At 34.9% G+C, this 25,022-nt stretch overlaps 1 protein-coding gene across 2 annotated transcripts in view; it reads right to left on the bottom strand.

The window, feature by feature from the left end:
- Window positions 1–25,022, bottom strand: part of HNRNPLL (heterogeneous nuclear ribonucleoprotein L like) — a 36,488-nt gene that overhangs the window by 2,033 nt on the left and 9,433 nt on the right. Inside the window, exons 1-12 of one of the 2 annotated variants that reach the window (XM_029232431.1) lie at window positions 24,205–24,343; window positions 23,121–23,239; window positions 17,257–17,494; window positions 15,733–15,818; window positions 14,028–14,124; window positions 13,868–13,940; window positions 9,299–9,370; window positions 4,831–5,048; window positions 2,841–2,962; window positions 2,187–2,388; window positions 1,454–1,511; window positions 1,265–1,363 (exon numbers count right to left, since the gene is read on the bottom strand). In XM_029232431.1, the coding sequence (XP_029088264.1) occupies window positions 1,265–1,363; window positions 1,454–1,511; window positions 2,187–2,388; window positions 2,841–2,962; window positions 4,831–5,048; window positions 9,299–9,370; window positions 13,868–13,940; window positions 14,028–14,124; window positions 15,733–15,818; window positions 17,257–17,487 (1,258 nt within the window). In that variant the 5' untranslated portion in view covers window positions 17,488–17,494; window positions 23,121–23,239; window positions 24,205–24,343. Of the gene's footprint in view, window positions 1–1,264; window positions 1,364–1,453; window positions 1,512–2,186; window positions 2,389–2,840; window positions 2,963–4,830; window positions 5,049–9,298; window positions 9,371–13,867; window positions 13,941–14,027; window positions 14,125–15,732; window positions 15,819–17,256; window positions 17,495–23,120; window positions 23,240–24,204; window positions 24,344–25,022 lie in introns of those variants that run through there. The other variant, XM_029232429.1, reaches the window with a different exon arrangement.

Genomic DNA, 25,022 nt, shown 5'->3' with positions numbered 1-25,022 from the left:
TTCATTTGATACAAATTAAAATAATGTGGAATACAATTTTTCATCTATCATATTGCTAAAATTCAAAGTCTGACAACACTCGGTGTTGGTAAGAGTGTTGGGCAGTTGGCATTTTCATATACCACAGGTGGTAAAGTTGTGTAACCTTTGTAAAGGGCAATCTAGCAACATTTACCAAAATATAAACCTTTTTGCTCTCCACTATGAGGAAACTGCCCTACAAACACAAAACATGCAACTATAAGGATGTTTACTGCACTAATAGAAAAACACAATTGGGAACAACCAGTGTTCATCAGTGGGGAAGTGGATAAATTGAATAAACTGTGGTACATCTCTACTAAAAATAGCTACTCTGTGGGGGAAAAAAAAACAGGGTAGCATTGCACCTGCTGATAGAGAAAACAGCTCCAAGATATATTAAGTGAAAACAGCAAGGCACACAATAGTATGTATAGAAGAACCATTTTGTGTAAGTTTTTAAAATGTAGATATATACATTGGGGAGGAGGAATAAAAGGAAAAAGAAAGGTTAGAGGTTATAGAAAGCTTTAACTTTCATTTGTACCAGTATTTACTGTTTGAGTTTTTTAACCATATATATTTATCGCTTTCTTCTAAAAAGATCAACAGGAATTATGGAAGTCAGCCTCCAAGATGGCCCCAATGTTCCCTGCCTCCTACACCGGATCATGGTTGGTCAGTGGGACCACAAGATTACAGCATAAGTGATGGTATGTTACTTCCGGTATTAGGTTACGAAAGACACTGTGGCTTTTGTTTTTTTGGCCTTTTGCTCTCATCTTTCTTGAATCACTCATTCAGAAAGAAAAGAGCTACCATGAAATGGCCAATGTGGCTTACTGTCCCTACAAAGAACCACATGAGTGAGCGTGGAAGTGGATCTTCCAGCCGCCAGTCATAAGACTTGAAATGACTGCAGATTATAGCTGACGGCAGGCAGCCTCATGAGAGGCTGAACTACCAGCCAGAACTACCCAGCGAAACTGTACACAGATTACTGATCCTCAGAAACAGTAAGATAATAAATGTTTTGCTGTTTTAAGCTGCTAAATACTGCAATAATTTGTTACACAGCAAGAGGTAACTAATATAAGAATTATGAGGGTTGTGGGATTTATATGCCTTTTTAAAATTCAAACTTCTCTGTATTAAAAAACAACCAATAAATATTACTTTTAAATTATCAACAATGTTTCTGATGGTAACTCCCACTGAATAATTATGACACGATTTTACTTACTTGGAACTCTTATCTGGTAGTGATTTAGTGCTGTGAGGGCTTCTACTGCATCAGTTTTGCATTCCCATTCTAACAGCCCAGAAAGTGTTTTGGCAGAAGCTAAAACAAAACAAAGAAACACAAATTCAATTGTTATTTGCTTATCATCAAATTAACCAGGAAACTTAAAAAGAGAAAATGTGCACTTACGTTTTGCATCAAACACTTTATATTTGATGAATGTAAGAACTTCATGGTCATTACATAACTGTCAAAGAAATGTAAAACTCCATTAAAAATACAGCCAAAATAAAGATTCCTACCCTTTTCTCCCCCTAGAAAATAAACTTTATGGTAGCATTTTAGTCTTGAGTATGGCATGAATGAATTAAATCAAATATGTTTTTAGATTAACAAGGTGCATGATAAAATCAATTAAAATAGTGATATCCTATAAGCTACGTATATAATTTTAGTGTTGTACAATAAAAACAAGATTTGTAACTGAAATATATATTCTCAAAGCTGACCAGGGTTTATTGAGTACCTAAGATAGGGAGTAGTGTTCCAGAAAAATCAATTCTTTTCTGAAGCATTTCCTATAGTTAGGGAAAAACGCAGGGATATATAAAATTTTGTTATGGGTGAGATCTAAGGACATGGTAAAAGAACTTTCTGAATGCAGGACTAAGGGTACCTCATTCTAATTCCAACTCTCAAAACGACTGAGCCACAAAACAACAAAGAGACCAGTGAAGGATGGAGGCCAGAAAAGTATAATGGTCAAAGGATGTACTATATTAAGTACCAAATAAGTAACAGAATACCAATAATATCAAAAGCAGAAGATGAACAGAGCAAGACTTTAAAATGAGGCTAAAACATGATATATTTTAAAATAGGAAATAGGAACATTCTACACAATTTGTATTCCAGTGCCTACCTTTGTGAAGGTCTCTTCTGTGACACACAATGGAACATTATAATAATGCAGTACACACGAGGGTGGCTGGATTATATTCTTAGATGCTTGGCCAGCACTTGTAAAGCGATTATTTTTGCTCATTGCAAAATCCTTGTAGCTACTTGTACCATCCTCCAGCTCAAATATTTGACTTGGAACAACTGAATGTTGTTTAGACACACTAAAGATCAGAAAGGTAAGAGGTACAGAACATACCTTTGTTAGATAAAAAGCAGCAAGTAAGCAGTCTCAAAATGTTAACATAAAGGCCTGTATCAATCTTAACAAAAAAGGCATATGTAGCTATTTACAGTTTCAATATTTACCAATATTTAAATTTAGTTTGAGTTATAATCACTCTTACAGTTTAGACATCACTTAGAAAGAAAAATCTATTGAATATATTTTCATATTAGAAAACTTTAATTAAAAAAACTTGCTCATTTTAACATGCTATTTTATGACCATAAAACTAAAACTAGGTATAATATGGAAAATCTAAATTATACGACCCTAAGTGTCTAAAATGACATCACTATAGCTGCTAGTTTCAGATATTCTGAAATGGAAATTAATGTCTCTAATAAAAAGGATAAGTATTTTTTAAATTTACCACTTAAGATAAATAATTACCAAACGTTAAGTCTTTTCCCAAATAATTTGACATTGTTAAGATGTGTGACAGCTCTTTCTACAGCATACTCATCACCCATTTCTACCAGTGCTGTACCAGGAATGGTCTTCATAAATTTTACCTGTAAATATAAAATCCCAAAAAGGTGAACATTTAATTCCCTTTTACAGTAACAGAATTTCTAAAAGGTACTATAGGTGGTTGATATCAAATAAAGAAGATCACCTGGAATCTTAACTTTATTCTGCTCTGCTATTAGACATTCTTACCGAAATTCAATAAAGTTTAAAAGCAAGACTACAATTCTATTGTACAGCACACTAAAGAAGAGCATAGGCTTGCCTTGACTCTGCTATTTATTAATTGTGTGATTTGGGGCAATTTACTTCACTTCTCTGAGCCACAGACTTCCTTTTAAAATGGAGATAATAATAACATTTGGCAGGACTCATCAATATTTATTCATTCAGTAAGTATTAAGTGCCTAACATGTTCTAATAAACATACTGTGCTAGGTACTGGGGATTTAATGGCAAACAGACATAGTCTTCTTAAAGTTTATATTCCAGTAGGTAGGTCAGAAATTTTAAAGTAAATAGTAATTACCAACTATTCAGAGTGCATTTATTGCTTTAAGCAATAAACAAGATACTATATAAGAAGTAACACAAGATGGCCTTGAGACAGCACTGCCAGTAAGAAGGCTTAGGCAAGGAAGGGGCAGTTTAAAAAATAGGCAATACTTCACAAGTTTTCATGACATCTTTGACACAGCCATACTTATCCTCTTATATTATTCCAATTTTACTATATAATGCTGTAAGGGTTAGATGGAATAAAGTATGACTATCGTTCAGGATAGTGCCTACACCTTGGAAAGTCCCTAAACAGCTATTAAGTACCACTAACATTAATAACACATTGAACAGGACTTCCCTGGTGGCGCAGTGGTTAAGAATCCACCTGCCAATGCAGGGGACACGGGCTCGAGCCCTGGTCTAGGAAGATCCCACATGCCGCAGAGCAACTAAGCCCGTGTGCCACAACTACTGAGCCTGCGTTCTAGAGCCTGTGAGCCACAACTACTGAGCCCGTGTGCCACAACTACTGAAGCCCACACGCCTAGAGCCCGTGCTCTGCAACAAGAGAAGCCACCGCAATGAGAAGCCCACACACCACAGGAAGAGTAGATCCCGCTCACTGCAACTAGAGAAAGCCCGTGCGCAGCAATGAAGACCCAACGCAGCCAAAAATAAATAAAGACCTCTTTGAAAAAAATAATGAATAAAAAAATAAACAAAACATCACAGATCTGGGGAAACCACAGAGTTATCTGGTGAAAATAAAGTTACAATTTTAAAGATCTTCAAAATGTGTGAAATTTAAATGTTTTGCTACGTTTTGAGTGTAAGCCTCCAGACAAAGTTTTGGACACATTCTATCAAAGTGGATCAACTTCAAATACTGACTGAGGTTAAAGTATGTTGTTCCTCAGAAGATACTAGAACTCTAATATTTGGGAGGCAAATATATGAATCAAAACTCTCCTAAAATTCATAGCTATGGTCAAAATCTGAGACATGTTTATATATACCTAGCTCCAAGAAAGTAACTGCTTTTTCAAAATTCCACAGTTCAACATGTTAAATGTTAGAATATCTTTGAAATGATTAAAAAATATATAGGCTTTATGCCTATAATATGCTAGTAATTGATTAAACTACTTGCTGTTTTGGACTTATATTAGTAATTTTAAAAATATTTTTAGTACCAACATCCTATTCTGATCACTTACCTACAAAAAATAATTTCTAGAATTCCTACCTAATGAATTTTTAGCTTATGTGGATCACTACTGAAAGAACTTGTGTGTGAGAAGACACACATATTTGCAGCCTTTTCAGATTTTCCTACTACAGATCCTAGCAAAAGAAGCTCATATAAAATGAAACTTAAAATAAATAATAATTTTTTTAAATGAGAACTCACCTTTTCAATATTTCCATATAAGCAGAATAGGTTGAAGACTCTTGAACAATTCATTTTTAGTTGATGTAATCCACTAACCATTACAACTGAACCAGAGGGATTTCCTCCATGCATGTAAGAGGAAGATGCCTGCGGTAATGGATAGGCAACAAGCTCAGGTGTATCTCGAGAACCCATTCTGTAACGACTTGGTAAAGGTAATAATGGACCATGGGATCCTATTAAACAAAACAAAACAAAACAAAACACAACTTTAGCAGACACACTTCACCGCACACAAAAACAAACTCTTAATATTAGCTAGGTTGATGTATATCCAAGGAAAACTCAAACGTATGAATATTCAAATATAACCTGTGGGAATTAACAAAAATCTGTATTTACTGCACCAGATCCAATAAACGCTGACCTGCACACACCTGCATATACCAGGCTTTAAGTCCTTATTTTTAAAAAACAGTAGTTTAACAAAAAAGTATACAAGATCAGGCTACAGATAGAGGAGGAATCAGTGTAAAACTTTGGGCCACTATATATAAATTATACTTCAAAATTAAAAAAAAAACTTCTGCCAACATCTTTTGGAGGATAATATAATAAAATCTACAGTGAAATCTAGTAAACTATATACAGATATAACAAAAAGAACATCTTTAGTTCCACTGAAAAGCTGTCCCCTTGAATATATTTTACTATTAATGTACTTGCAGGTTAGTATTTTATTCCCCTGATTATAATTTAGGAAACTAAAACCCTAGATTTAGTTAATAACCCACACACACACACACATACTCAGAGGTGTCATTATTCAGCAACTTCTATTATTTGAAACAACATCAAGAATCCAGAAGAAAAAAAATGCCTGAGTATCTGAAACTGCTGTCACAGAAACACAAACAAATCCAGCTCTTATACTAAGAATCTTTACTAAGAATCAACTTGCTAACTCTAGAGTAGTTCAAAACAACTTTAATTTATCCTGTTTTCCCATCCATAATAGATTAGAAGTAAGAGGAAAAACAAAGCTAGGGTGAATGGAAGAGACGGGAATGAGGGAGTCTGGAGAAACTGTGATACTAAAAGTCTGCACAGGGCACATTTACAGTAGCAAGAAGAGAGGCGTAAGAACTCAGAAGAAGCAACTAAGATGGAGATACGTAACCCAAAAATATAAACCAACATGTTAGGCACTCCTGAGTCAGTGATTAGAGAAGCATGCTCTGGGGTGCATGCAACGATTCTCCTGGTGTGCAAGAAACCAACCCAAAAACCCAAGTTCTTTCCTCATTTCTCAAGAATAATATGTAATGTTACTGGCTTTCATTTTTATGTTAGACTAAGGGACACTTGTCATCTACTAGGTGAGTTACTAAGAACTACTATATTTTGGTATCATAGCACATTATTACAGCTTATGTGGACTCCAATTCAGTATTCTAAATATAGCTGCCATTCATAACAACACAGCAACACTACCACCGAGCACACGCAAATATAGTGTAAATTCCTGCAATTTTATGGAGGCATACTTTATCAATACATCATCATCAGTGTTGCCTTAAATTGGTCATGGTTTTCAACTGTTCTTATTGCTGGTAATCTAGTTTATCAAGACAATCAATATAGCTCATGATGAGTTACTTGTAATTATGTATTTTGGCCTCTAATTTAGACTATTATACATATACTGGGGTCAAATATCAATCATTCTTACCCTTATTGCAAAAATACTCATGCATATTATACTCCACCCAGCCCTACCCCCACTACTACCATTTGTTAGTACAGTAATGACACTACACTATTATCAGTAAATTTTTTCACAGGAAGTTGAAAAATGTACAGTAGATGGGCAGTGGAAACTTACACTCTGCTTAAGTTGACCAAGGTCCAAAAACTCTTGTAATCTACTGCCATAGGTAACAATTAAATTCAGTGCAAAAGAATACCTGATGTTTGTAATTATGACATTGGGCCACAAGTATTAAATTATGTTACTTACACTATTTAAATTGTTACCTATATTAAGAAGATAAGAAAAAAAAAGTCTCTTAAAAGCTTCCTATACTAAATAGTTCATGCAAAATGTTTTGCAGCTTCAGGTTTTAAAAAATTCACTTATATGGAAAAATGCTACATAAACAGCATCTTGAACATTTTGAAGGCCTTTCCCATCTTTGATACTTAAAATATCTTTGGTCCAGGAACCATATCCAAAGATGCTAACAATTAATATAGAAATTTTTCTTGTGCTCAGAGCAAATAAATTTGTACATTATTTTTTGCCACTTTTCAAATATGAGGGCTTCTATCAGTTCATCTCACATGGCTGGGCTTCCCAAATTAAAAGACCTAGAGAATTCTGAAAGCACAAATTTATACTGCTATAATAAACTATGTGAATAAATTTAATCTATTAAATAAACCTTTTCTATTCCTTCTTTCTCACATACCATTTTAAAGGAAAAGCTACCTATGATATGACACTAAAATGCAAATAAATCTGTTTTGTTGAACTGCTGATCTGAAGGGATACAGCTGTGATTTGAAGCATTTGTAAAAAGGCTAATATCACAAGCACCCACTGTCATCTTTGCTTTTTCCCCAATTTCCTCATCTTACTTCTCTCCTCAATCAATCTTTATTTGTCACTATCTCCTATATCCTGTTCTGCTTACTTCCCTAGGAAAGTAGAACAGATTTTCCTTAGTTAAATGTTTCAATGGACATAGCTCAGAATGGACGCCCCTACACAACCCCACCATAACCATTCCTCCTCAGCAGGACTCTCCAGAACCTGAATGATCCCTATTTAACAAACGTCATTCCAAAGAATTTTGCACCTCTCCTTAAGTAAGCTTACATTTTAATATTTATACACACACGCACATGTGCACGCACGTGAACACACACACACACACACACTCTAAATAAATAAGGGCATGAAACTGACACAGAAATTCACAATAGGCTTTTAGAAAATATAAAGTTCTTCTAGGGCATATAACATATTCTTGTTTATGCAATTTTCCTTGTATTTTATTAAGTGAAGACAAAACTGAAAAGCCATACTGAGAAAACAGTCTGTGTCAACATTACTACAGTAGAGTTTTGTCCTTCATTTATATGCTCACAGATTTTTCTAACCCCCTTTAGCAGAACATTTAACCAATTTTTGGCCTTAAGCTAACAGCCATGACACACTTACATACTCTACAACTATACTACAAACTTTGATTAGCCATTCTTTTGAAATCCTCCATTATACAATGCACAGTAGATTCCTAATAAGTGTTTCTTCATTGCAGGATCAGAAAACTACTTGTATGACCATATTTAATATTTACTCTGTTAAAGAAACAACTAAGAAAAATGATCAAGGAACACACGAAAACGACTGCAGTAAGATTTTCCTTCTATACCACACTTACTGTTTTGACATAACATAGAGATTGTTTCATAATCTCTTCTGCAATATAGACTACCACAGAAACTTGAACAAATACACATACACACAAAAACACACACACACAGAGTTAATAAATTCCTGGAGTTCAAATAAAGACACTAGGGAATAAGCTAAAACTCACAGGTAAGAATGGTCATCAAACATGTACACAATTTGAAAATATTTCAAACAGGAAACACTGGTGGCTTTTCGATAATAACTCCCAAGAGTACAACATAGCAATTTCTATTTTCTACCACTTCTAACAGTGCCTCTAATTGTACTTCAACTTTAAACCACAGAATGGGTGGGTCAATAACTACAGCTAAAAACTAAAAAAATATTTAAAAACACAGAACTTATAACCAGTTTAAACTTTTATCAATAACAATTCTCAACATCTACTTAACAAAGACAACAGTCTGATACCTAACTTCTTCCTGGGGAAGATTATTCTTCTAGCTTTCATAATCTTAACTTATCAACATAGCAAACATTAAAACTGAGAAGTTTTTAAAAAAGAATTAAATACAAATTTAACCAAAGCTGAAGTACCAACTGTAGAACTAAAAGAATTAAGGATCTAACCAAAAACATGTTTCCTTTCAACAAATACCTCATTCTCTCTGCCTTTTATTACTCTAAATTCCTCTTTACTCATAACTGCTAGAATGGAAGAAAATACACTTACTGAGCTGTACTTCTTTCTGGTCCTCTGACAGACTAGAGCCCCTTACTAATCAAAGCCCAAACAAAACAAAACAAAATATAATGGTAAAAAAGCTTTCAATCCCAAACAATAGCTCTCATTTATATCAAAGATTATGTAATATAACAATAGCCTAAGAAAACAAAGGATTTGGGACAACTCCTTTGGAGTACATTTATAAGGGACTGATCCCATAAACCAAGTCAGGTGGGCAGGAAAAATAGAGACAAGAATTGTGCCATTCTTCATCAGAAATGCAAAAATTCTAATAGTTTGTCTATACTACCTTCCTTCTGCCTTGACAAACTTACCATAGCCATCATGTCTAAACGAAGAAGGGTGTTCTCCCAAAATGGCTTGTCTCTGGCGACCCTTTCCTCTATCTGACACAAAAGTAGAAACATGGTTTTAACAATTTTGACCCAAGTACTGAACAGAGTTCTCACATGGGAAACACCCATTCAAAACATCCATTACAATTCATAAGAGAAATGTGATTCCTGGTTAACGTTAAACATCCATTCATATCCAATTTAAATACAAACACCAAAAGTTTAAGAAAATAATTCTATCTAACAAATTCCACTTAACTTGAGAATATCTTTTTGGCAAATGCCAAATACAATCACACTTTCAAATTAAAGGAAAGAATGGATACTTTTCAGAAGGTGATGTATACAATGCTAGAGTTTGACACTGTACAGAAGTTTTTACCAATACATGTCTTTAAAACAAGCTTTAAGTGCAGTACTTTTGAAAGACAGTACCTGATGCATACTATTAGCTTCAACAGCAACACATTTTCAAAGTGGGCTTCTTTCAAGAAGTTCAGCATAAGCCAACAACAACCTGTATTACATGGTTTCACAATCAGTAAACACAGAGTATTTTGTATGTATATACACATATTTACAAACACCTACTGACTGGAGAGCTGGAAATTTTCACATCACTGGTCCATATTGTGTCATGGACTGGCCATTGTCTATAGACCTTAACACCAGGCAGAACTAGAAGCACTCCCCAAAGTTTAAATATATCAAGTTAAAGCTAACCAAGGGGGCTACATTATTGGACGAGAGTACTACAATACTCCTAAAGGATAATTTTTATGCTAACTACATTTTTAGGGAAGGCATGCCAATTTTCCCAAATCTGAGACATCAATAAAAAAATTACTTCTAAGTTTCTAAAATAGCACATCCTATGTTAGTAAATTTTAAAAATCATTGTATAATACTTTGGGAAAGTTTGCTGATCAAATTATGGTGTTCAGTAAGATTTTTTTTTAATGTATCTGAAGAGTCTGATCATTCTCATCTTTGAAAATTCAAAGAGAAAGGCTTTCTACATATCCTTAGTCACCTAAACAAATGAGGTTTATGGGAGATGAGAAATACTTTAATTTTCACTTCGGTCTACAGAAGTATTGTTTTAATTACCTATTCCAAGTTATCATAGCACTGAAAGGGACCTAGGAGGTCATCTAGTTCAACTTTTATTCAGTGTTAAATTCTCTTTACATCATCCCTGAGACCATCAATTGGGACCATCTAGCCTCTGCTTACCCAACACTGGTAACAAGGTACTCACTACTTTCCCTTACATTTTCAGTTAGTTCTAAATCATGAGAAAATTAATTTCTATATTGTACAGAAATTTGTCCTCTATATATATTCTACTCCATTTAGGGCTTCACAGCCTTACTCATTACTTAGTCTTTCTCCAAGAACCCTTTCAGATGCTTAGAAGTTATTATGATCCTCCATTTCCCCAAAGTCATTTCTTCTCCAGTATAAACATTCACAGTTCCTTCTTTCCATTACACGGCTTCCAGCATCATCATTTAAGTCTCACTCCTCTTCAATCAATCCAGTCTGCTGTTCCATTCTGCTAACATTCCTCTGCTTAAGCATGCCACCAAATGGTAAATATAAGTCCTTATCTGATCTAAGAATCTTAAACCAAAACCACCATAAAGTCTTCACGGCTTAGTTTTACTGATATAGTTAACTGTGTGCTATAAAGGAAAGAGCACTGAATCAGGAATCATAAATTTTCAACTTAACCAGTAATTTGCTATATAATCATAGAAACAATCTTCATTCATAAAGTGAAGAAGTTAGAGTAGATGATCTCCAAGGTATCTTTCAGCCAAACATTGTCATTACTTCTCTTGAATAATTTCTCTTCATAATATATTTCTCTTCAATAACTCTTCAATAACTCTCTTTATTGGAAGCATTTACTACCTAATATAAGGTCCCATAAAGAAGGGTGAGGAAGAGTCAAACACTGAATATATCGGTCTATAAATAGTGGTTTGTAACCTTTCATGGATTCAGTCTGAAATCTGTTGGAAGCTGTGGACCTTTTCTCCCCCAAAAGATGCACACATACACAAGTGTTGCTTAACATTTCTGGAGGGATTCTCTGGAGTCTAGGCTACGAATTCTTTGCAATAAAACGTAATTTGAGCTGAAAAGAACTTTTTGAAATGAGGTTATATTTATAAAATCACTCTTTTTTGGTAGAAAAAGTTACAATTCAGTATCAACGTGAGTGGAAGCTAAAGTCACTACAAAAAAACAAACTGCCATATGATATTTGCTATACAGACAAGTATCTACCTGTAAGGAATTAGAAAACAAGAATTCTTTTCCCTTGAAAGCATAAATAACTAAAACTCTGTTTTACCTCCTTTAATTATATTTCCCTATTTAAATATCTACCTTACACATTTCTAAACTTTCTGACTGTAATTCCTTGTATAAAAATCTAAGCTGGCTTTTGTAAAATTCAGACCTTTTAAAAGAATAAACACTATTGGGTTTCCCTGGTGGCACAGTGGTTGAGAGTCCGCCTGCCGAGGCAGGGGGCGCGGGTTCGTGCCCCGGTCCGGGAGGATCCCACATGCCACGGAGCGGCTGGGTCCGTGAGCCATGGCCACTGAGACTGCGCGTCCGGAGCCTGTGCTCCGCAACGGGAGAGGCCACAAAAGCGAGAGGCCCGCGTACCGCAAAAAAAAAAAAAAAAAAGAATAAACACTATTAAAATAAGAAGCATATCTATAAATGCTTTAAGAGACATTAAGAGAAATGTAATCAAAACTATTTCAAATGAGTTAAAAAAAAACCTGAATATTCAGTAACTGTAACTTAACAGAAGTGAGAGATTTCTCATCAACCACTTGTTCTGTTGTTTGAGTACTAAGGCTTTTGTTTTTCAATACTGTATTCAACTGGACCAAGCCTCTGCCAAGCAGATTTCTGTGATAGTGAAAAATGTGGGGTCCAGCCAAAGCTGCATTACCAAACAAACCTGTCTGCAACCCCATGCATAAGGCAAGATGATTTCCTAAGAACTAAGAATTAAAGGGGCCAATCATCCAAAAGTCCTAAATATTCAAACATGCAAAGGATCACCGCAGTCTCATTTTTTTCTTTTGGCAAGAGTACATGCACTATGGAGTCCCTACTGCCCAAGATATTTTGGATGCCATAAAAATTTTTCCTACTTTACTGACTTCTACAGACATACTCATCTTGGTGAGTTTTTCCAACACATGGTTCAGACACTGATATTGTAGTTGAGATGTAGCCAATACTGCAGCCCCCTTGTTTTTACAAGATCCACATTTTGATTTGTATATTCCAGAATTGCCATACAGTTAGTTGAACAATTTTATCAGTCAAATCTATGCTCATGAAATCTAGCATTTATAAGTTATAGGTGAAAATGCATCTCAAATGAAATGCTCCTATTTTCAGATTTATCAAGTTTAAATATATTCTACCTTGAACACACATGGTACTTTCACCTACATTTTAAATGTCAAAATTTCTAGTTACACAAATTAACATGAGTGATAACCTTAAATTGTTACAAAAAGTGACAACTTATAAACAGCCACTTTACAAAAATCAAACCACACAGAAAATCGTCTTTTACATATAATGCATCTTTTCATTATGTTATTCTATTCAATGTCCACAATTGAGGGAAAAAAAAAAAGTAAACTTAAAGTGCAGCAAGTATGCACCTTTCTAATCCTTTTATCTTTAATATCTGTGTGGATTGGTTGAGCATTATAATTCCCAAGACCTGTAGATAAATTGGCCCTGGTTATTTGTCAATTAACAATTTGAATCTAAGCTGCTAACAGTTACAGCAACGGGCATTAAGATTTACAACATTGTATATAAAATCTAGTATCCGTCAGTGAAAAGTTTTAAATTCTACAACTGAAACCTTAAGGGAAGTCAAACCAATATATACATACAACTTGAATAAGTGGGCACAGTCTATCATGGTATTCATCCCATGCAAGTCTGAAGTACTGTTAAGTGTCCTCCTTTAAAAACTTGGGGTGATGGTGCATGCAGTATGCAGTCAAGGTGAATTGCAAGTCTGAGTTTTTCAGAGGGCTTTTTGCTGATGCCGATGTTGTGCGTGATGAAGTGTAGAGTCAGCCTGCTGGAGTCCTCTATCCTTCTTAATGCCTCGTCCAGCTTGGGGGAAAAGTCCTTTCCATAGAGAAGCAGTGTGCAAGTTTGCAGTTTGTAAGTAATATTCTGAATCAGTTTCCTCTCCTCCAAAGAGAGAGAGCTGCTTGGAGAAATGCAAGTCCTTGAACTGCGGGCGTGCCTGTATGTGTGGGCTCCTTGTTGAACTAAATATAAATAACTCAGTACATACCAGTAAGGGGCACTAATGTTCAAGGTTCTTTTCCAGCATTACAAGGTCTTTTGCAACAAAAGCTTCACCAACAAGGTTTTCATCATTTGAATGAACTAGCTCATCTCAGGAAAAAGGACTCTAACTGCATGTAAAAATTTGACAGCAGATGTAAGTACATCTAAAATGCATAAAATACTTACCTCGTCTTCCCAAATATGGTTTAGTGTAGTCCCAACTGTCATTGTCATTCCTAATAACATTTAGACGAGTTGGCTGTTAAGATTAAAAAGAAAGTAAGTTCAAATTGTATATCCAAAGCATATATATTTCTTTGGTGAAGTGTTGAAAAAAAATATTTACCCTTGCATATTCAATTTTTAGTGTGCAACATCCAGCATATATATCTGCTCCATTGAGTGCTGCTTTAGCTTTCTGGGCACAAAGGACTGATTCAAACATAAGCTCTATTAAGGAAATTTGGTTTAAGGTGTCCAAAATTTACCATTATTCACTCCATAAGAAATGGACTGAAAAAAATGAGAAATAACTTTCTCACTTCTGAAAATGCTTTACCAAATAAAATTTCTATGAATTTTAGTAGGAGAATTTATTTTTAAGATCAAGGGTACCAAAGAAAATGTAATACAACCAAAACTACTCATAATACATTAATCCTTCTAGGTCATCAGAAGTACTTTATAACCTGTGGTTTGGGGGTGTGTGGGAGGGAGCATGGAGCATGGTCCCATTCCCTAGCAAAGGCCAGCTTTCTATCTTGAAACAGGAAATATTTTACTCTTTAAGTAGGAAGAACAGGGCGGTCCAGTGGTTAGGACTCCACACGTTCACTGCCAAGGGCGCGGGGTTCAATCCCTGGTCAGGAAACTAAGATCCTGCAAGCTGTGCAAGCTGCATGGAATGGCCAAAAATAAATAAATAAATAAAGTAGGAGGAACATTACAAAGAATCAATATAATACAAAAGAAATACTTGATTTTTATATATTTCTGAGAAGGCTGAGTTTATAATCTTTATCTTTCATTTTACTAGTTTTTAAAAATTACTTAAGTTTCTAATTGTTAAAAAAAATTAAAAAAATCAAACCACAAAAGTAGTAGGAAAAAAAAAAGCAAAAACAACTTGCCAGAGTAAGCACCATAAAGGGTTTGCTATAGGGCTTCCCTGGTGGCGCAGTGGTTAAGAACCCGCCTGTCCGTGCAGGGGACACGGGTTCCAGCCCTGGTCCAGGAAGGTCCCACATTGCCGCGGAGCAACTAAGCCCGTGCACCACAACTACTAAGCCTGAACTCTAGAGCCTGTGCTCCACAACAAAAGAAGCCACTGCAATGAGAAGCCTGCACACCACAACGAAGAGTAGCCCCCCACTCGCCACAACTAGAGAAAGCCCATGTGCAGTAACGAAAACCCAATGCAGCCAAAAATAAATAAATAAATAAATGAAATTTTTAAAAAATTAAAAAAAAAGCATTTGTTGTATATCCCAACCTTTTTCTATGCATCACATAAGTTACATCTTTTTAAAATTATTATTTTTTAATGGGATTGTACTATATGTACTATTTTGCAACTTGCTCTTTTTACTCAATGTATAACAAATTTAACATAGGGAAGCAGGTCTTACATAAACCATGACCATTTAAAAGATTCAATGAAGAAAGGCAAGAAATGGTCTATTAACTCCAACGTTTTGATACTTCCAAGCTGCCTATTTTAAAGAGAGATTCAGAAAAGTCCATTTGGGAAAAATTTCAAAAAGGTACAAGTGAACATATTATCAAACAGTGTTATTTTTTCCTCATTAAAAACGCAAAGCACGCTGTAAGATGAAACAATGGACTATTTTATGGTAGCAAGTTATTTTATCAAAAATAGTAAAATTCTCTGTGGGTACTGCAGTTTCATTCTTTAAATCGAAGACAAATAGATATAGGGGATGGTGGGGAGAATAAACATCACTTGTCTAGAAATGATTAAACAGGAAAAATTAAGATCTATATACACAGTATTCATACACATCAATAAAAAATTTACAAATAAAGGATATTCAACCATTGCTTGTATCCCATTTCTCTTGAATATAACAATACGTTGCACTTTTCCAACAGGATTGCATACAGTATATAAAACATCCTATGAAGTAAAGAAAACAAGACTTCATCACATTTTATACTTAGAAAAATAATAAAGCTATACTCTTTTATTTTACTAAAAAAAACTGTCAAGATGTCATTTCTGTTAAGTACTAATTAAACTTTTAAAAACTGCAACACTTTAATAAATCTAAAGTTATTTCTTCACCTACACAATATACCCACATTAGAGAACTTCCAATGAAACATCTGAAAAGCATTATTACTTATTTTTAATCTCCTAAATGAATCCTCAATTTTTATTTTCTTAACAGGTACCTAAAAGAATCTCTAACAATACACAATTAATAAACTAAAGCTGTAATCACTTTGTTTTTTTCCAAATGTGACTCTGAAATGTTTAATACTATAATAACTTAAATTATAATAATAAATATTTATTAAAGAGTAGTAGTAAAACAACTCAGTATTTATTTTCAAGGACAATGGCTATAGATAAAAGACCCAGGGAAGATCATTTATATTGAGTTAAATTTCACCAAACAAGATGCCTGAATCATCTAAGAGAGAACCCTAAATACCCACTTAGGAACAATTCTTCAACTTTCAAAATTCTGAGTACCTACAATTACACAGCTACACCATTAGGTACTAAGGATACAGTAAATAAATTGGAGTACTTGTACTAGTTATATTCTTTCTCCTAAAACACCAAGTATTGTAAATATATTAATATTGTTTATTAATAAGTCTATACATATTACAAAAGTAAATAGATACATAATGTCTAAATTTAAATAGTTTCTTATGCTTTAAGTTTATGTCAAAATATCATATCCCCTAGAAATCATACTAAATGAAGCTCTTCTTATTGTGATATTTTATTCATTACAAAAATCCAGTGTCCTTATCACTAGTTTATTATTAAACAGCATGTGATTATCATGAAGTAGAAAACTGAACTGGTTCAAGAACATGAATCCTTTTAAATTTTAATATCACTTTTCTAAAGAGTGAAGAAGGGAATTTTTAGGTAAATCAGAGAAGTTTTTAACAAGCTATCTCTAAACAGCTTATAATGATAAATGTATCTTACTGTACTATGGAATTCTGTCACTACCTAGTAGATGCTCTTAATACATGTGCTGGCATATTAGAGAGAGATTTCTTGGATCATTTCCACCAAGTCCGTCTAACGCTTTATTAACAGAAAGAGAGTTAACACTGATGTTAATTAAAAAATTTAATGTGCTTATTTAATTGTGACAACCGTGCTTCTGACTTTTTATAGCTTTAGTGCTCACCATGTCTTTGTTCACTAAACTTGATAGTCAAAATTAAAATTAATTTTAATAATTCTTTTTTAAAAATCCACTATTTTGAAATATCTATATGGCAGTGAAGAAAACTACAGATTAGTCACTCAAGACAAATTCCAAAATCACTTTTAATTTAGTTTGTCTTACTAAAATACATACCACCGTAATTGGATAAAGAGGATTCTGAATTGACAGCAGAAGAACTTTGTTGCCTCCTGATGGATCATCAGTATTTCCTGGCCGAGTGATCCTTTTGCTTGTAGAATAGTTGAAAAAAGCCTGCTGACCAGCTATGTACACGGGTTCATCTGCAGCAAACGTCACACATTCTTTGGCACTATCTATGTTCTCAAATTCCACTAGAGCCTGCCGTTTAAAAGGCATCATCATCACATAGCTGAAAGGGAGATTGGGAAAGAATAATATAGCAAGTTCAATTAACATTATTTTTCTCAATCAAGTAAAAGCAGACTTTAATAAAAATGTCTCAAATCATACAGATTAGTAGTCTTCACTACCTGTATCCAATATTAGTCAACTCTTAAATTATCCAAATAAATTGTGGTATACCAGGTAGATGGCACATATTTGAAACCTCCTCCTCCGGTGACTGAAAGCTTTTAACTACCTCATGCCCTCCTCAAGCACAATTCTGTTACCAGTTGTTAATAATGCCATCCAGTTTATTCCTCAGGCTGCCACTTCCAAGCAGCATTAGAAAATACCTAGATACAGAAATCAGTAGAAAAACAAGAAGATCCTACTGTGTAGCACAGGGAACTATATTCAACATACTGTGAAAAACCATAATGGAAAATAATATATATGTATAGCTGAGCCACTTTGCTGAACAGCAGAAATTAACACAACACTGTAAAGCAACTATACCTCAATAAAAAAATTTAAAAAAAAGAAATCAATAGAGATAAAACTCAAGAGAAGGTTAGCAGATGGATCTCCTCGACAACAGAAACTACCATCTCTATTGAATTTTGCAAACAAGTAACCGCCACACTAAGAAATGACTACACTTCCATTTGTCTTACTAAAAACAGAGAACCAAAAGACAAAAAGAAGCAACTACAAACAGACCAAATTTCATAAAATAATCTCCTCTAAAATTCTTAAATATTTTTAAATATTAAAGAATCCATAAAAAGATATTCACTAGAATATGGTAATCATGGATGCTATGGCCAAGACAATGAAGTATTTACTCTTCATTTTATACTCTTTGGGAAGGGGAATATATTTTAATACATGAAATGAAAAGTAAAGAAATGAAGGAAGGGAGGTTAGCAAGAAATCAGAACACATGGATCAGAACAGGGAAACATGTCCTTTATTCACAGGAACAAGGACCTTAAAAATATTTTAAAATACAATCAATGTGCTTTTTATAATAGCAGAAGGCCAGAGAAATAACATCAGGTCAGGTACTCAGTGACAGCACTGCTTCTCAATCAGACATCCAGGACCAACCACTAAACTTCAAAACCTAGCAAGTGTTTCTTAGTAAGAAACAGACCACTTTGTAGCCTGGCAAATTATGTAATTTCTTATGAATTTCAGCTTCCTAATTTATACAACTGGGAGGATTATCATCAAGATTACAGTTCCTGCATACATATTGCTTGCCTTGCCTCAATCATCTTTACACCCTCAGAATCTAGAAACGGAGCCTGGCACATGACAGGCATTCAATCAATATTTGTTGGTCTATGAGGCTTATTAGTTCTCTCAACCCACATCATTCACAATTAAAGAATAAAACACAGAAAACATAACGCCTGGGATTAGTTTATAAATGCAAGATATAAAGTCCCAGAGAGAAACATTCGTTTTAGAAATGCAAACTCCTAGCTAAAGTTCTAAAGTCTTGCATACAAAAAAATAGAAAACCCTGGAATCAGGTCTACGCTAAAGAAATTAAGGAATAATAAATATTCTCCTCTCACAAATATAAGTTGTTTTATAGCTAAATGATATCACCAAGTAAATATGTTAATAATGCCCTTTGGCTCTTTGGAAACACAGAAAAATTATAAAGGCCCAAAAATATTTAAATTCTTTATTGGCCTATTAAAATAGACTCACCTGTTTGTAGTAAAAAGTACTGTCATTAACTATAAGCAGTAAGCTAGAAGCACAGAGCTAAAGGTTAAACAGGTTACCCAGGAAAAGTGGCATCATATGAAGATAGGGAAGGGAAAATTAGAATGTCACAAAGACATTTTAGAATTCACTTAAAGTGTTTGGCACATTTTTTTGTTTTGTTTTGTTTTGTTTTGTTTTTTCTTTTGTGTTACGCAGCCGTCTCTCTGTTGTGGCCTCTCCCGTTGCAGAGCACAGGCTCCGGACGCGCAGGCTCAGCGTCCATGGCTCACAGGCCCAGCCGCTCCAAGGCATGTGGGATCTTCCTAGACGGGGGCACGAACCCGTGTCCCCTAGCATCGGCAGGCGGACTCTCAACCACTGCGCCACCAGTGAAGTCCCTGGCACATAATTTTTTTTTTTTTTTTTTGCCGGTACTTGGGCCTCTCACTGTTGTGGCTTCTCCCGTTGCGGAGCACAGGTTCTAGACGCGCAGGCTCAGCGGCCATGGTTCATAGGCCCAGCCGCTCCGCGGCATGTGGGATCCTCCCAGACCGGGGCATGAACCTGCGTACCCTGCATCGGCAGGTGGACTCTCAACCACTGCGCCACCAGGGAAGCCCTGGCACATAATTTTTTTTTTTAAGAGGAAGCAGCCATTTATTTAGCTTTGCTCCCTCCCAGGGCACATAATTTAAAAAAAAAAAATTTTTTTAAAGCATTAGTATGAGAAAGACTGGAAGACCAAAGAGAGAAAAAATAAACAAAAAGTCTAAGGAACATGGTAGGTAGGGTGGGTGCTTTCAACTTATAGCTTAAAACATGTTTACTAATTTTTTTTTTTTTTGCGGTACGCGGGCCTTTCACTGCTGTGGCCTTCTCCCGTTGTGGAGCACAGGCTCCGGACGCACAGACCCAGCGGCCATGGCCCACGGGCCTAGCCGCTCCGCGGCATGTGGGATCCTCCCGGATTGGGGCACGAACCCGTGTACCCTGCATCGGCAGGCGGACTCTCAACCACTGTGCCACCAGGGAAGCCCTGGCATATAATTAAAAAAAAAATTTTTTTTAAAGCATTAGTATGAGAAAGACTGGAAGACCAAAGAGAGAAAAAATAAAAAGTCTAAGGAACATGGTAGGTAGGGTGGGTGCTTTCAACTTAATAGCTTAAAACATGTTTACTAATTTTTAAATAAAAACAGGAGGAAGCAAGAGATTTACTACACAAATTAGGTCCCAAAAGTTTTGTTTTAAAATTTAAACTGGTATAGCTAATCACTACCTAGCATCCTCTCCTTTAATGAGAGGGGATAAGAGAGGAAAAGCGACTCAGTATATATTTCTAAATATTCTTTTGATTAAATAAAGACAAAAAAATAGCAATTTTATTATCCTGACACAACCGTTCTCAAGATCTTGTTATAGTTTATCCTGAACTTCTTTCCTATACATCTAGTTTTTAAGTATCAACTTACTATATATTGAACTTGGTGACTCACCTATTTAAGACGAGCAGTTTCTTTATAATCTTTATAATTCCCTCCCCCCCCACACCACTAAATAAATCAACAAATAAATAAAAAAATAGGGAAAGGTTCTATAAATGCAACATTTTGAAGCAAAACACCTACTCCTCATAGGAGGCTCTTCAAGGTTCTTTTAGCTTTAGTAGCAGCCACCTCTTATTCAAGATCATTCCACACAACTGAAACTTCTATTATACATATTTATGCCAATTAAGCTCGTAATTATACACTAATTTGTTCCGATTATTTCATGACTTTTCTATACACATAACTACCAATCTCGAGGACAGAACGATGTAATATGAAAATTAACTAAATAAAATTCATATATGGAACACATTACCATGGACTAAGTATCAAACAGTATAGAGTCTAAAACTGGGACTTCCCTGGTGGCATGGTGGATAAGACTCCAAGCTCCCAATGCAGGGGGCCCGGGTTCCATCCCTGGTCAGGGAACTAGATGCCACATGTGTGCTGCAACTAAGAGTCCACGAGCTGCAACTAAGGAGCCTGTCTGCCACAACTAAGACCCAGCACAACCAAATAAGTAATTTTTTTTAAGTATATAAATAAAATAATAAAAACGGACAGGCCACTCAGAAGTAATTCAAATTACTTACAAACTTAAACAAATAGTTGTATTTCTTTAATCCCCAACATTCAGGTCATGGTCGTAATTAACATCAAAATATCAATATAGTTATTATTTCCCTGAAGTTTCCAACTGTATTTGCTCATCAACTTGTTTTCTGACATTGCTTTGGTATTTCTTGGCTCTAAGAAAATAACTTTAAAAACCCTAAATATGGGGCTTCCCTGGTGGTACAGTGGTTGAGAATCCACCTGCCAATGCAGGGGACATGGGTTCGTGCCCCGGTCCGGGAGGATCCTACCTGCCACGGAGCGGCTGGGCCCGTGAGCCATGGCCGCTGAGCCTGAGCGTATGGAGCCTGTGCTCCGCAACGGGAGAGGCCACAACAGTGAGAGGCCCACATACAGCAGAAAAAAAAAAAAGAAAAATAAAAACAAACAAACAAAAAAAACCCTAAATATATAAGAACAGAAGAAAGTAATAATTCAGAGATAACCATCTTTTTATAACTCCATGAAACAGTGCACCACCTAGAAGGTCCTTATAGTGACTGGGTTAGACTAGTACCAACATGCAAGTCTAAATAAATATAGCCTAAGGAGTCTGCTTCAATACTATGTAACTGTCCAGACAAACTTAACTACCAATATCCACTCCAAATTACTAAGAAGTGATATAGTTATCTTAGTGATATTTCAAGAAATGGGCTTTTTTAATGCCTGTGTGGATTTCCAATTTGTACCTCCAAGGATCAACAATATGTTAACAGTGGTTTCTGAGGTACATAAGTTAAGGGTAACAAGTTTGCTAAGTCATCCATCTCTCGATGAGGTCACCAAGGAAATTAATTAAAAAGATCCCATGATGGAAGGTAACACAACCCCTACTCCTTTGAAGCAATGATTCCTCTGTTGAAACCTCTGATCACTCCCTCCCCATCTATTTATTCACCATCCTTTCAATACTCAAAACTCCACATAAATTTTTATAAAATTGAAGCAATCAAGTGATCTCAGCAAGTATATTGAAATTTCTCTACTTACATATTATGACTTAGTCTGTGTCTGATGCCTATAACAAAAACCCCAAATGTACTCATCAATGGAAAAAAAATAATAAAATAAACTCTAGATTATCCATACTAAGAAGAGAACAGCCAGGCATATTCCAAAAATAATCTACAAAATGTTTTAGAGTGTCTATTTTTGCAGCAGATTCACTTTTCTAATTATATATTTCATTTAAGTCAATATTCTTAAGTACACACCAGCTGTGGAAAAAGGAGGAGCCTGAGTGAATATAAAACACAAAAGGAAGACAAGCCAAGATAAAACACTGACGCTCATGATCTGCATAAGAACTCACAGCAACACGCACCTAAGCAAATAATGCCTACCCTTAATCTACACACTTTTCATTGCCAACTAATTCTTAAATAGTTCAAACAAAACAAAACAAAACAAAATCAGTATTTAAGTACCACTATTTGAAATTCTGAAGATGAAGGGCATAATTAACCCAATGGTTTAAAAGCAGCGTTTAAGAAGGAATCATGGATTCATTTGAAAATCAGATGAAAGATGAAATAATCAATTTTACACACAACCTGGTTGAGGAGTGAGAGGGGATCATGGATACACAAAAATTCATCCATGCATAATCCCAGAAAGCCTCAGAAGGCTTCAAAGATATACAATCATAGGCAAACAATATATACTATGGTTAAACATCAAGGCTTATAGCAAGCAAGCAAAGTTTGTTCTACCATACTGTTTTCACAATCTGTATGAAGTCCCTGTTGGCCTTACCATATTGTCCCAAATTTTTCCAGAGCCTCCACAAGGTCTGCTTCCACCACAGATTCACAGAGTCCTCGAACATGGACAACGGGTGAAACAGAAACTTTATGATGACTTCCACCTGCCTCCTAGCAAGATAAAATAATTTCTAGTTAAAAACTTTAAAAGTCTAAATAAATTGCTCTTTTATTAAACCCACCTCTGCATTAAAAAGCAAACATTAAAAAAAAAAAAATCCCAATCCAAACTGCAATTCATAAGTTAGCGAAAGGACCCGAGAGTAAAATCACTAATTAAATGTTTGGCATGAAAATTCTGATTTCTTAAAAGGGAGCATTCTCTCTCAATAAGAACTACAGATAAGTTATTTAATAACTCATTTCAACTTCAACTTACATAATATTGTACATCAACTATACTTCAATAAAAAAATAACTTTCAACTTCAAGAAAATCTCAGAAAAAAAGTCAGCAGATACACAGAGCATGCTACATGCTACAATTGGAAACATACTTTATATTCATAATTTCACTTCCATAAAAATCAAAATCTCAAGTAGACCAAATGAACAAAAAGTCCCAATTAAAATTTCTTCTTTAATATAAAGATTATATACTTTATTTTTCCTGCAATATAGATTAATATCATTTGTCCTTGTTTAATTGGTTACCTAGTCCCACAATAATTTGAAGTTATTCAGTACACCTGACAACTTAAATTTATACAAGATACCATCTTTGCTGATGAACAAGGAGTACTCAAAAATACAAGCCTTGGGAAATTTCCTGGCGGTCCAGTGGTTAGGACTTGGTGCTTTCAATGCCAGGGCCTGGGTTCAATCCCTGATTGGGGAACTAAGATCCCACAAGCCGTGTGGCACAGCCAAAAAAAAAAAAACAAGCCTTCCTGGGCTTCTGTGAAGTACTGTGTATCTTTGAGTATGCCCAGCAAGAAGTTTTAAAACATATGGTCTTAAACTTTATTTTAAAAGGGACTATGTAGGAGAATTAGCTTGAAAATGAAAATAGCTCTCATTTACTTATTCAAGTTCTATTAAGACAAAGATCTGTATTTACAACTAGCCATTGGGTACCTCTCTTGCATCACTTCAGAAATGACCTCCATAAAAAATGAAATCTTGCCATTTGTGACAACATGGTTGGATCTAAAGGGTATTATGCAGAATCTAAAAAACAAAATAAAGCAACAAGCAAAACAAAACCAAAACAGACTCATAGATACAGAGAACAAATGGGTGGTTGCGGGGGAGGGATGTGAAACAGGTGAAGGGGATTAAGAGGTACAAACCTGCAGTTACAAAATAAATAAGCCATGGGATGTAATATACAGCATAAGGAATATGGTCAATAATATTATAATAACTTTGTATGGGACTGATGGTTACTAGACTTATCATGGTGATCATTTCATAATGTATGCAAAGTCAAATCACTATGCAGTACACCTGAAGCTAACATAATATTATATATCAACTATATTCCAATTAAAAAGTAATTTCTAAAAGGAAAGAAATGAATTCCAAGTACAATTCACACATATACCAAAAAAATCTATTAAAGGAAAGGTTTTTTTCTTCTATAAACAGGAAAAAAGGGTTTTTCCTCCTAATCTAAAAACACAAATGTTTTACCATTAAAACTTAAGAATAATTTTAGGAACATTAAATCCCTTTTTGGCTATTTTTAAAGACTCACCAACTTTGCTTTATTATCATAAAGACTGTTAGAAAATACTATAACAGTCTTGTGCCATGCCAACAAAAAAATGTCAGAATTTTAAAAAAAGAACTAATTTAAGTATATAAAGTAACCATGAGACTATTCTTACACTCTTGTCAAATCCAACAAATAAATTAAATCCTTTGCAAATACTATTTCAGTCCTTGGAATT

The sequence above is a fragment of the Monodon monoceros genome, unplaced genomic scaffold (assembly GCF_005190385.1).
Source record: "Monodon monoceros isolate NGI ecotype Baffin Bay Population unplaced genomic scaffold, NGI_Narwhal_1 Super_Scaffold_19, whole genome shotgun sequence".
Taxonomy (NCBI): Eukaryota; Metazoa; Chordata; class Mammalia; order Artiodactyla; family Monodontidae; genus Monodon; species Monodon monoceros.
Note: the sequence above shows the minus strand (reverse complement) of the source record. Positions and strands in the feature narration are given on the sequence as shown.